The sequence below is a fragment of the Capsicum annuum genome, chromosome 10 (genome assembly GCF_002878395.1).
Source record: "Capsicum annuum cultivar UCD-10X-F1 chromosome 10, UCD10Xv1.1, whole genome shotgun sequence".
Classification (NCBI taxonomy): Eukaryota; Viridiplantae; Streptophyta; class Magnoliopsida; order Solanales; family Solanaceae; genus Capsicum; species Capsicum annuum.
The window spans coordinates 56,078,974-56,090,706 of NC_061120.1; the positions used below are offsets into that span (position 1 = coordinate 56,078,974).

Consider the following 11,733-nt stretch of genomic DNA (forward strand, 5'->3'; position numbering starts at 1 on the left):
ATTTTTTTAAAAAATAAATAAACAAATAATAATAAAAATAAAAGCTTATTAAAATGTGGCTCTATTTTTTTTTTAGTTTTTAAAACTGTTAACAAACCATGTAAAATAAGATAAACTTAAAATATCTAATTTAGACATAAAAGAAAATAGAACACTAAAATGATATAAAAATGTTAGATTTAGTCAAAAATTAGGTGTTTACAGAATGTCCCTCTTTGCTTGGAAATATGGAGAATTTTAAAGCAAAGAAGTAAACATGACTAATTTTTTGTCCAACCATTTATTCAAAAGTAATATGTAAATGAGTATAAAAGAGGTGTGACCGAGCCCTTGTTTTGGGCATCCTACATATCTCGGGTTATAAGAGAATCAGGTCACGTGTAGTCCAAATGGGTATAGGAATGAAGGAATGAGTTATGAGAGTCGATTTGAAGTCTCGTCGAGTTTTCGGTCCGCAGTTCCCTTTATTACAAAAGAAAATGAAACTAGAAATGAAATTACAAGATCCTATCTATTCTATTTGTCTAGATTCTCTTGCTTCAAATCTTCTTCTTAGATCTTCTGTTATCACCTCACCTTCTTCTGGTGGGTACCTTGATCTCAAAATTTGATCTTGAAGTTAACATTTGAGACTTGAACTTGAGACTTGGATTGAGTCATTGACACTCTACCAAAGAACAATTCATAGAATACTTTAGATGTTTGTTCTCCTCATCAGAATCTAAAAAGATGTCTCTTCAGATGTTGGGCCGCTACGAATGCAAAGATAACTCTAACTGTCTTCAAACTGACCATCTTCAATATTCTGATGGAAACGGAATTTCATTCTTGCATAAACCTCTGCTTTGCTGAAAAACCTGCAAGCCATCAAAGAAAACAAAACAAACAAATAATTTTTTTTTACCCAAGTTTGAACTAGGAAAATTTTGTAAGTTATTAGAAAAACTACACAATAATTTAAAAATAAATAAAAATGATATAAATCAAAGCAAGGTATGCAATAAAATAAGATTCTTTTTCTCAATAATGTAACTAAATGATGTTATGCCTTGTGAATGCATGAAAAAGAGTTAAGATATTTGCTTCTTAATATGCAACTAGCGATTGTCATACCTTATGAAGACATAAAAAAAATAGGAAGGTTTATTTCATAAAATGTCAACTAGGGGATGGCGCCCTATGAAGACGAATAAGATGTCAACTAGGAGATGGTACCCTATGAAGACAAATAAGATGTCAACTAGGGGATGATGCCCTATGAAGAAGAACTAAGATGTCAACTAGGGGATGGCGCCCTATGAAGACGAATAAGATGTCAACTAGCGGATGGCGCCCTATGAAGACGAATAAGATGTAAACTAGGGGATGACGCCCTATAAAGACGAGATAAGATGTCAACTAGGGGATGACGCCCTATGAAGATGAATAAGATGTCAACTAGGGGATGGCACCCTATGAAGACGAATAGGATGTCAACTAGGAGATGACGCACTATGAAGACGAGATAAGATATCAACTAGGGGATGGCACCCTATGAAGACGAGATAAGGTGTCAACTAAGGGATGATGCCCTATGATGATAAAATAAAATGTCAACTAGGGGATGACACCCTATGAAGATGAAATAAGATGTCAACTAGTGGATTGCGTCTTATGAAGACGAAATAAGATGTCAACTAGGGGATGGTGCCCTATAATACGAGATAAGATGTCAACCAAGGGATGGCGCCCTATGAAGATGAGATAAGATGTCAACTCGGGGATGGCGCTCTATGAAGATGAAATAAAATATCAACTATGAGATGGCGTCCTATGAAGACGAAATAAAATATTAACTAGGGGATGAATACCTATGAAGACAAATAGAATTAGGGATTTTTGTTCCCTAAAGAGTACTCAGGAGATGTTTTACATGTTGAGGTAAGTGAGATATATTTTTTAAAAAAATAAAAATAAAATATGCTCAGTTTTGAATGTGTGGAAAAAATTTTTATTTTATTTTTTCTTTTAAAAATGCCCCAGTGTTATACCTTTTAGGGATGTAAAACCTTTTATTCAGTGAGACTGAACGCTATCATAGGACTGCCTATGTATCTTGCGTAGCAAGAATCAGGTCTAACGTAGTTCACCAATAGATTTTTTTTAGAGTATGTGCTTTGTAAATATCTAGAGAATAAAAACAACAACAAACCCAGTGTATTCCCACAAAGTGGGGTCTGGGGAAGGTAAGATGTACGCAGTCCATACCTCAACCTCTAAAGAAGTAGAAAGGTTGTTTCCGATAGACCCCTAGCTCGAGACACGGAGTACTAAACAAATTCACAGTAAAGTATGGAACAAGATGGCATAACATAAATACAACACCCATAAGTAATAGTAAACAGAGAAAAGTAAACAGATATGTAATAAAGGTTAAAACAAGGTATCATAACAAGAATAATACCCCCACCAAGTAATTCCCTACACTAGCGACCAAAACTGACCCTAGCCTTCTGCCCTAATTCGCGTCTTCCAGATCTTCCTATCTAGGGTCATTTCCTCAGTGAGTTGTAACTGCTCCATGTCCCGTCTAATTATCTCTCCCCAGTACTTCTTTGATCTACCCCTACCCCACCTAAAAACATCTAAAGCTCGCCCCTCACACCTACGAATCGAGGCATCGATGCCCCTCTTCATCACGTGTCCAAACCATCTCAATCGGACTTCCCATATCTTATTCTCCACTGGAGTCACACCAACCTTCTCCCTGATAGTCTCATTCCAAACTCAATCCCCCTAGTCAGCCCACACATCCAACACAACAGCCGCATTTCCGCTACCTTCATTTTTTGAATGTGGGAGTTCTTAACTGGCCAACACTCCGCTTCATACAACATGCAGGACGGACTTCCACCCTGTAGAATATTTCTTTAAGCATGGGAGACACCTTTTTATCACACAATACCCCCGAAGCAAGCTTTCACTTCATCCATTCCACCCTAATACGGTGCAAGACATCCTCATCAATCTCACCGTTACCCTGAATCACGGACCCAAGATACTTGAAACTATTCCTCTTACATACCACCTAGGATTCAAACATTACTACCACCTCATTCTCTATCCTCATATCATTAAACTTGTATTCCAAATACTTTATCTTACTCCTACTCAACCAGAACCCTTTAGACTTAAGAGTTTGTCCCCATACCTCTAATTTATCATTCACAACCCCCCCTCCACCCCGCGTCTCATCAATCAAAACTAAATCTTCTGCAAAAAGTATACACCATGGCACCTATCCTTGAATACACCGCGTCAACACATCCATCACCAAAGCAAACAAAAAAGGACTAAGAATAGATCCTTAATGCAATCCTGTCAAGACAGTGAAATGCTCTGAGTCTCCTCTTGCCGTCCTCACCTGAGTTTTAGCTCCATCATACATGTCCTCAATTGATCTGATATATGCCACCGGGACTTCACTCACCTCCAAGCATCTCCAAAGCACCTCCCTGGGGACTTTGTCATATGCTTTCTCCATGTCGATAAACACCATGTGTAGGTCTTTCTTCCTTTTCCTATACTGTTGCACCAACCTCCATACCAGGTGAATTGCCTCCTTCGTCGAGCGGCCAGGCATAAATCCAAACTGGTTCTCCGAAATAGACACTATCCGTCTCAGCCTCACCTCGACCACTCTTTCCTAAATCTTCATAGAGTGACTCAATAACCTAATACCCCTATAGTTATTGCAACTCTGAATGTCATCTTTGTTCTTATAAAGAGGGATCATAGTACTCCACCTCCAAGTCTCGAGCATTTTTGCCTTCTTGAAAATTCCGTTAAATAATCCAGTCAACCATATTAAACCAGCCTCGCCAGAAAATTTCCAAAAATCCACAGGTATCTTATTAGGCCCCGTTGCCATACCCCTTCGCATCTTGCGAACAGTCTCTCTAACCTCCTCTACCTTAAAATGTCTATAATAACTAAAATCCCGACACTCATTTGAGTGCTCCAACTCTCCTAACCCAATAGCTCTATCCCCTTCGTCATTCAAGAGCCTATGAAAATACGACTGCCATCTATTCTTAATGTGGCCGTCCTCCACCAACATTGTACCATCCTCCCCCTTAATGTACTTCACTTGATCGAGGTCACAACCCTTCCTCTCCTTACCCTTAGCGAGTCTAAATAACTTTTTTTGCCCTCCTTTCTTCTGTAACCCCACATACAAGCTCTCAAATACTACCATCTTAGCCGCCGTAATTTCTTTCTTAGCCTTCTTTCTAGCTAACTTGTACTCTTTCTTAGTTACCCGCTTCTCTTCTTCGTCCTTACTCTCAACCAACTTAGCATACGCCCCTTTCTTGGTCTCCACTTTCTTCTTAACCTCTTCATTCCACCACCAATCCCCTCGATGATGCTCGGCCTGGCCCCTAGAAACACCCAACACCTCACTAGCATTCTCCCTGATACACCTAGCCACCCTATCCTACATACTATCCACATTCCCCTATACTTCCACACCCTTATTCCTGCCAACTTCTCCTCTATCTCCCATGCATTCATTGGCATTAATCCGCTCTACTTAATTCTAGGTCTACACTCCTCAGCCCTCCTCTTCCTATCCTTCTTTATACCCAAATCCATAACCAAGAGCCTGTGGTGGGTCGAAAAATTCTTACAACACCCTATCCCTTTTCCTAAGCAACAAAAAGTTAATCTGGGTCTTGGCTATCACGCTTAGAAAAGTGATCAGGTGATCGTTCTTTTTCAGGAAGCCCGAGTTCACCACCACCAGCCCAAAGAACCTCGCAAAATCCAATAGAGTAGCCCCCTCTTCATTTCTTTCCCCAAAACCAAAACCACCATGCATATCACCAAAGCCTCCTGGAAACACCCAAATGTGCCCATTGAAATCTCCTGCTATAATAATCTTCTTCAATCTAGGCACACCTCTCACCACCTCATCTAAACCCTCCCAAAACTGCATCTTCTCCTCCCTATCCAAGCCTACTTGCGGTACATAAACACTACACATGTTCAGGGTAAACCCCTCAATGACTAACTTAATAGTCATCAACCTATTGCTGATCCTCTTTACCTCTACTACCTGCTCTCTAAGCTCTTTATCTACTAAGAAGCCAACTCCATTCCTACGCCTCTCGCTCCCAGAGTATCAAAGCTTGTAACTATCCACATCCCTAGCCTTAGACCCTACCCACTTGGTCTCTTAAACACACACAATATTAATCCTCCTCTTTCTAAGAATCTTCACAACCTCTATGGACTTACCCTGAAGAGTCCCTATATTCCAAGACCCAACCCTCAGCCTACCAACTCTATCAACACGTCTTTCTCTACCGCCTCTGAGGCCAAACCTTGGCCTCCTTCCAACCCCTGCCCTTTCCTCTTCCCCTGCCCTAACCTCCTCGTACATGACCCTATCCAACCATCAATGCCCACAGCTACTACTACAGTAAATTATAAGAAAATATAAACAATGGTAGTAACAAAGCAGCAGCAGGAAATACAAGGCTCATATAAATTAGAAGAAATAATCAAGAAACAAAACTAAACTCAAATAGGTAGAAAAAATAAAACCAAGGTAAGGATAAAACTAACAGTAAGAAAAATTGAGCACACTAAAGGCCAGGCACCAAGGATAGCCAAACAAATAATAAGGAGCGGTGCAAGTCACGAATATACTATAGTAGACATGCAAGTCAAGATACAAGAGATAGTACGATAAATAATATGAACCAACATAAGAGGTTCAAAAATAGCAAGACAATAAAGACACCCTCAAAGCACACACTATATCAAAATTTTAAGAACTACTAGAATCCAAATAAAAGATAGAAAATCCCACGAAAATTACAGGTAATGAAAATATTGAAAAATTACGCGATAAAATAAAGTTCAAGGGTTAGAAGTCACCAAAATATGTATATCATGTAATCTACTCTTGCTTGTTGTGCTGGAACCCGATAAATTAGGTCGCCAAAATCACTTCGCCGAAAAGTTGTTGACTCAAATTTGGATATTAGTTGCAATATTCGGTAGAGAACCCCACCTGGATTTTCTGGCTCTGCCGCCTTCACCACCGATGTTCGTTAAACCAGTCAAACCAGTTCGCCGAATCTGAGTAGTGCAAATATCTAAATATTAACTAGTGCAAATATCTAAATATCAAAGTTTAGATATCACCGAGATAATACTGCGTGCTTATGGTACCATCAATTTTATTGTCCGAGTTGGTTGGTGAAAACAGCATTGTAAAGCTATCGTCAGAATGTTGCCAAATATTGCCGTTGCTGGAGCGTCTACTGTGCTTTATTGGATTTTTGTTTTGGTGACCGTCGCCGGAGCCGATCCTAGTCCCGCCGGTGATATCCGCCACTAAAAAGTAAAGAAAGAGGGGGGGTAGGAGAGAGAGGGGTAGCTTAGAAGAGCTGTGGAGAGAGAAAGAGAGGAGAAAGAAAGAGAGCTCGAGGGAGGAAGGCAAAGAGGGTAACTTACCTTTGTCGGCGCCAGCGCTGGCTACTCAGTCGAAGAAGACGACCGTTTAGTGAACATTAAATTTAGTGAGAAGAGAAAGAGCGTTAGTGGAAGAGGAGAAGGAGGAGAGAGAGAGAGCAATGGTACAAACAATTAGCATTATGGTCAAAATTAATTCAGTTCTTGACTTCAATTGGTACAAAAAATTAGCATTATGGTCGAATTATCTCTAATTACTTTTATACAAAAATCAAGATCAACTTAGATGTGATCCCTATTGTTTCAAATTATACCTCAAATATACTTAATTTTTTACAAGATCTTTTTATCTTGCCTCAATCAAGTGTTTAAAATTCTTCTTATCCTCAAGTTTTAAGTGCCCTAACCCTAACAAAAGTCCTAATTTATTCATAATAAAAGAGTTCAGATTTGAGGACATTCAAGAATCACTCACACTCAGAAAAATATTCAACACATGCAATGAGATACCATAAGCTTGATAATCATGTAAGTATCCACTAATGTGAGAACACTCAGAATGAAATCAAGTAGGACTTGTTACTGGCTTGTAGTGTTAGCTTACGGATTGGTAGGATATTCATTTGGGATGTAAGTGACTAATTTCTCAATGAACACTGCACTGTTTCCGCACTTTTTGTTGCAGTTTGATGCTCGATCTTCTTTGTTGTGCTTCTTTGCCCCTTGTTTTGTATTTGTTTTGACTTTGTTTGAAACATGCACTGGAGATTTTCCTCTTTTATTTTTAATAAAACTTTTATTTTTAATTAGCTTTTTTTTAAAGGGGGTTTTTGTTCCTTCTTCTTTAAAGCTATCTTTGTTTTTGTTCTCCTGGGGATATACGTTCTTTGCATTTGGTGCCTTTGATCTTAAATCTTCATTCGCAAATTGTACGTATTTAGTGTACTCAATAAGATAGGCCAAAAGAGGGATAGTGCATATAAGCACTTGAAAGGTATAGGCTCAGATATGGTTTTCCAAGGAAAAAGTTTCAGGCTCAAAGGGGGAAGTGTTAGGGATTATTGTCATTTGGTGGGTTGTGGAATGCACAATCGGATCAAAGAAGGCCTACAATCCTTTCTCAAACCAAGTGTATCTCAAAATTTTGCCTCAACAGACATTCAAGCCAACTTCTATATCAACAGAGCGATGCCTTTGAATTTCAATCTAAGACTCACCCCACAGTGCACATGAAACAATGAGGTAAGATTTATTTTAAACTTGACTTAGAGAAGGAAAATTTTACAAGTGCAACTTTAGTACAATTAGAGATACCATAAGAATATATAGTTCACAACCAAGTTGGTCCACTCTATCATGTCTTATAGTTTAACACTTTTTTCTTAATTCATATTTTTAAATATGCTGGTACCAATTACTATGTCAAGATTTTTATTTTTTAGATGAGACCGAACTCAAAAGAAGGGTTGCCTACGTATCCTGTTAAACAAGAATCAGGTAAGACATAGTTCAGGAAACTTAAAATATGAAGCAAAAACTTTTTTTTTCTTTTTGAATAGGGAGGAAAAACACATTTATTTTTATCTTTTCTATTTTTCAATACTTTTTTTTAATCAAAGGATTTCTTTTGAAGGAGACTAACGCTCTTTTTTTATTTTTTATTTTTTTTAAAAATATCAATAACAAATTTTTTTTGTCATATTGAATGAATATCACCGAACCTAAGAAGGGTTTTCTACGTATCTCATTAATATGAGAATCAGGTGAGCGTAGTTCATGAAGCAGGAGACATGATGAAATCTGCTTTTTATTTGAAAAGAAAATGATTTTATTGAATTTATTAGTAATTATATTTTTTTTAATCTTTGAAAATGAATTGATTGATTTTTTTATGAGGATCAAAACTTTGTTTTTTTTAAGAAAATACAACCTTCATTTTTTAGGATCACTGTGGAGGGCTGCCTACGTATCTCGTAGAGATGAGAATCAGGTTGTGTAGTTCGTCCAACTAGGGACAAATTCGATAATTTAGAAAATTATTTTTTTATTTTATTATGAAAGAAAATCTCACATCTCATTTGGGTTTCGAAAAAGAGTAGGTTTTAGAGAGCAATTTCCAGCCTCTCTTACATCAATGGATTCTAAAGTCGGTCAACATTTGAAACAGCTTAATAGTTAATGAAACTAGTTGCATAGAAAATGGATTGTCTTAAAAGAGGGTACTTTTAGACATTCAAACCTTTGTAGAGCCTCCAGTAATTCAAAAATGCATGTGATACAAATAAAACGGAATCTAATAGGGATAATTATGTCTATGATTCGGTTGCACTAGGTTTAACTTGATGGAGGTAGGTATCTAGACTGGCTGTAAAATGAGTGAACAACTCGAGTCAGGCAGAGATAGCTTTACCGGTAGCAGTGCTTTCCGGCAATACCATTAGTCCTTCCCATCCTAAATCATGTGTGACTATAGAATCCTTCTCTGGAGTGTTGCCGCATCTCTGGTATCTCAAGGCTCGGGAGCGTATACCACATCTCTGAATATAACAAATATCAGAAGACTCTGATGGGTGTACGAGAGAAAATAGTTTATATTGCAATCCAAATACTATCAAAATAGTTAAACATGTAGGCAAATAACACATTTAGGCCAACAATATACAATATCAAAATTAAATAAAGCCAAATAAGTCAATATAAAAGCTCGAATTCTAAGTATCCCCAGTAGAGTCGCCATCTGTCACACCCCTATTTTTCACCACATTCGACCCCGCTAGGAAGTTGGTTTTAGAGAAAATTAGTTTTTCCAATTAAAGTGACGTTTTGAAAAAGGATTATTTATTTTACAGAGTTGCCACTTGAAATTGTGTTTGGGTGTTCCAAGTTACCTTATTGAATCCCTATTCAAAAGGAAATGGCTCTAAGTTTTGGTCTGTGATATAGAAATTCAGATAAGAAATTCTATTAACCGAGGGAAAGGTGTGAGACACCCCTCAAGTCCCATGGTTTTAGCACGGTCACTTTAATGACTTGTGTCTGACTAAAATTGATCTTTTAAATATTTATAATTTTTGTTAGCCTAAAAGTGATTTCTGTGCCGCTTTTATTTATTTTTGAATTATTTAATTATATAATTATGTGGCTTGCCGGTAGCAGTGCTTTTCAATCATGCCACGGGTTTTGATATATCTCGCGCGCCTTTGAGACATTTATGGATCATTTCCATTTTCCCCAAGTCTAAGTAAGAATCTAATAGGTTTAGAATTTGTCCAACCCAACTCAATCGGCTTCAAATGGTAATTTAATTTTATAATAACGAATGGTCGGTAGCAGGGCTTTCCAACTTCATCGTTAGTTTCCACTTGTACATTAAATTCTTAATTATTTAGAAGATAAGAACATAGCTCATTAATTTACAAGTTTATTTCCTTAAAATAGGTTTTTCTTCTCTTTTAATTTATCAGATATGATGGGTCTTGAATAAGTCTGCAACCCATTTTGTTTTACCTTATATTAATAATTAAAGTCATAGACCTTAATTAATTTTGAGACACCAAAATACCATGACTATTTAGAACCTTGAATCCACAATGATTCAAACACCCATTAGTTAAATAGACAACTAATACTGATCACATTTCATGAAAATGGATTAGAAATTAATCCTCCATGCATGGGTATTGAAGAAAATTAGTTATCACATGCAGTAAAGCAAATTCTAATTTAAAACTTATGGTTGTAAATATTTACACCAGACTTGAATCCAAAACTCACTTCACATTTAAATAACAAACCGACTTTTTTACGTGTCATTATATGTGTAACTATTTCCTTTATCAATTCAGGTTAATCAAGAATGTCGACCGAAGAAATGATTAATGGCTTAAAATGCATCCAATTTTGTCTGGAATTTAATGAACCTCGTGGTTGAGTTATTTTGTTTATATTTTTTTTTGTAAAAAGAAAATATATCACTACTATAAATCATTACCCCGTAATTAATATACATTTTTATTTAACATTTAACTATTCCACTATCCACAATTTCCATGCAATATGTTAATTTTCAAATGCCTAACCCTGTCAACACAGTAGAACCAACTCATATGGTTGCTAAAAATATTATAAATTTAATGGACTACTGTATCTTTATTTTTTCATTTGGTCATTGCATTTGATAAGGGCAAAAATGTTTTTTAAAAAATAATAAACTCTTTCATTAACTTTAGGATAATGACTTAACATCTAAATAAGAGAAACTACAATATTAATATTTCTCATATACGGTTAATGACGTCGCTGTTCCAACCTAGACATGTATCATAACTAAGGCTTCAAAATATGAAAATAACAATGGGTCCGATAATTACTTAACATACAATAGAGTATGAAATGTTACAAAAGTTTTATACTAAATCTAACGAAAATCAAAATATTCTAACATACTTTATATTATCATGTCAAAGAATAATAAACCGAACAAATACAAAAACTAGAGGAAACTTCATTATATTAAAATCAAGTCTTGTACAATTACAATAGTAAATTATACAAGAGAGATTAGAAGTTACCTCTTGTGAAAATTAATTTACAATAAAAGGAACGAACGGACCACGAACTTGGAACGTAAACGAAACCTCAAAACTAGAAGGGATTAATTGATTGTTATATTTTTTTTATTTTGGAAAGTGAAATAATTGAGAATTATTTTATGGATTTTTTTCTTTTTGATATATGTTTGGGAGTATAAGGATTATTATAGTAGGGTGTAGTTTGTAGTATTGAATGTTTTTTTTCCTAGAATGTGTTGATTTCCACCGTAGATTTTCTCACTATCTATGTATATGTCCCCCCCTTTTTCTAGTGTTTTATGTGGGTGTTTATATATGGAGTGTGTATGTGTGTAGTGCAGAAGTTAGGTTTAGTGCATGTGTGTTTGTGTAGTGGGGAAGTTAGGTTTGGGAGATGATGGGAAAGTTAGGGAAATGTTGGAGGTAATTGGAAAGTTAGGGGAATGTTGGAGGTAATGGGAAAGTTAGGTTTATTTTTTTATATTTTTATTTTTTTTAAATATTTTAAATAAAATAAACATAATAAAATCTATTTGAAACTAACAAAATACAAATAAGTTAAATAGCTAGTCTTAGAAATATTATTAAAAAGTATTAATATCATTAGATTCTTTATTAAAAGTTAAAAAAAAAATAATTTAGAATTTTTTTAATAAATAAATAAACAAATAATAATAAAAATAAAAGATTATTAAAA

The 11,733-nt window shown here is 35.8% G+C and overlaps 1 protein-coding gene across 4 annotated transcripts; it reads right to left on the reverse strand.

The window, feature by feature from the left end:
- Window positions 1–162: 162 nt before the first annotated feature.
- LOC107850470 lies at window positions 163–11,332 on the reverse strand. 4 transcript variants are annotated; one of them, XM_047397928.1, is made up of 6 exons: window positions 11,037–11,332; window positions 8,876–9,002; window positions 6,508–6,528; window positions 6,223–6,387; window positions 6,062–6,146; window positions 203–857 (listed from the first exon to the last, which is right to left on the reverse strand). In XM_047397928.1, exons 2-6 carry the CDS (start codon window positions 8,901–8,903, stop codon window positions 773–775), a joined length of 384 nt encoding a protein of 127 aa, XP_047253884.1. In that variant the 5' UTR covers window positions 8,904–9,002; window positions 11,037–11,332; the 3' UTR covers window positions 203–772. The 4 variants fall into 4 exon arrangements, 2 of the variants coding, with proteins under 2 accessions (XP_047253884.1, XP_047253885.1); XR_007045664.1 differs by lacking the exon at window positions 6,508–6,528 and having other exon boundaries at window positions 6,062–6,129; XM_047397929.1 differs by lacking the exon at window positions 6,508–6,528.
- Window positions 11,333–11,733: the final 401 nt, after the last annotated feature.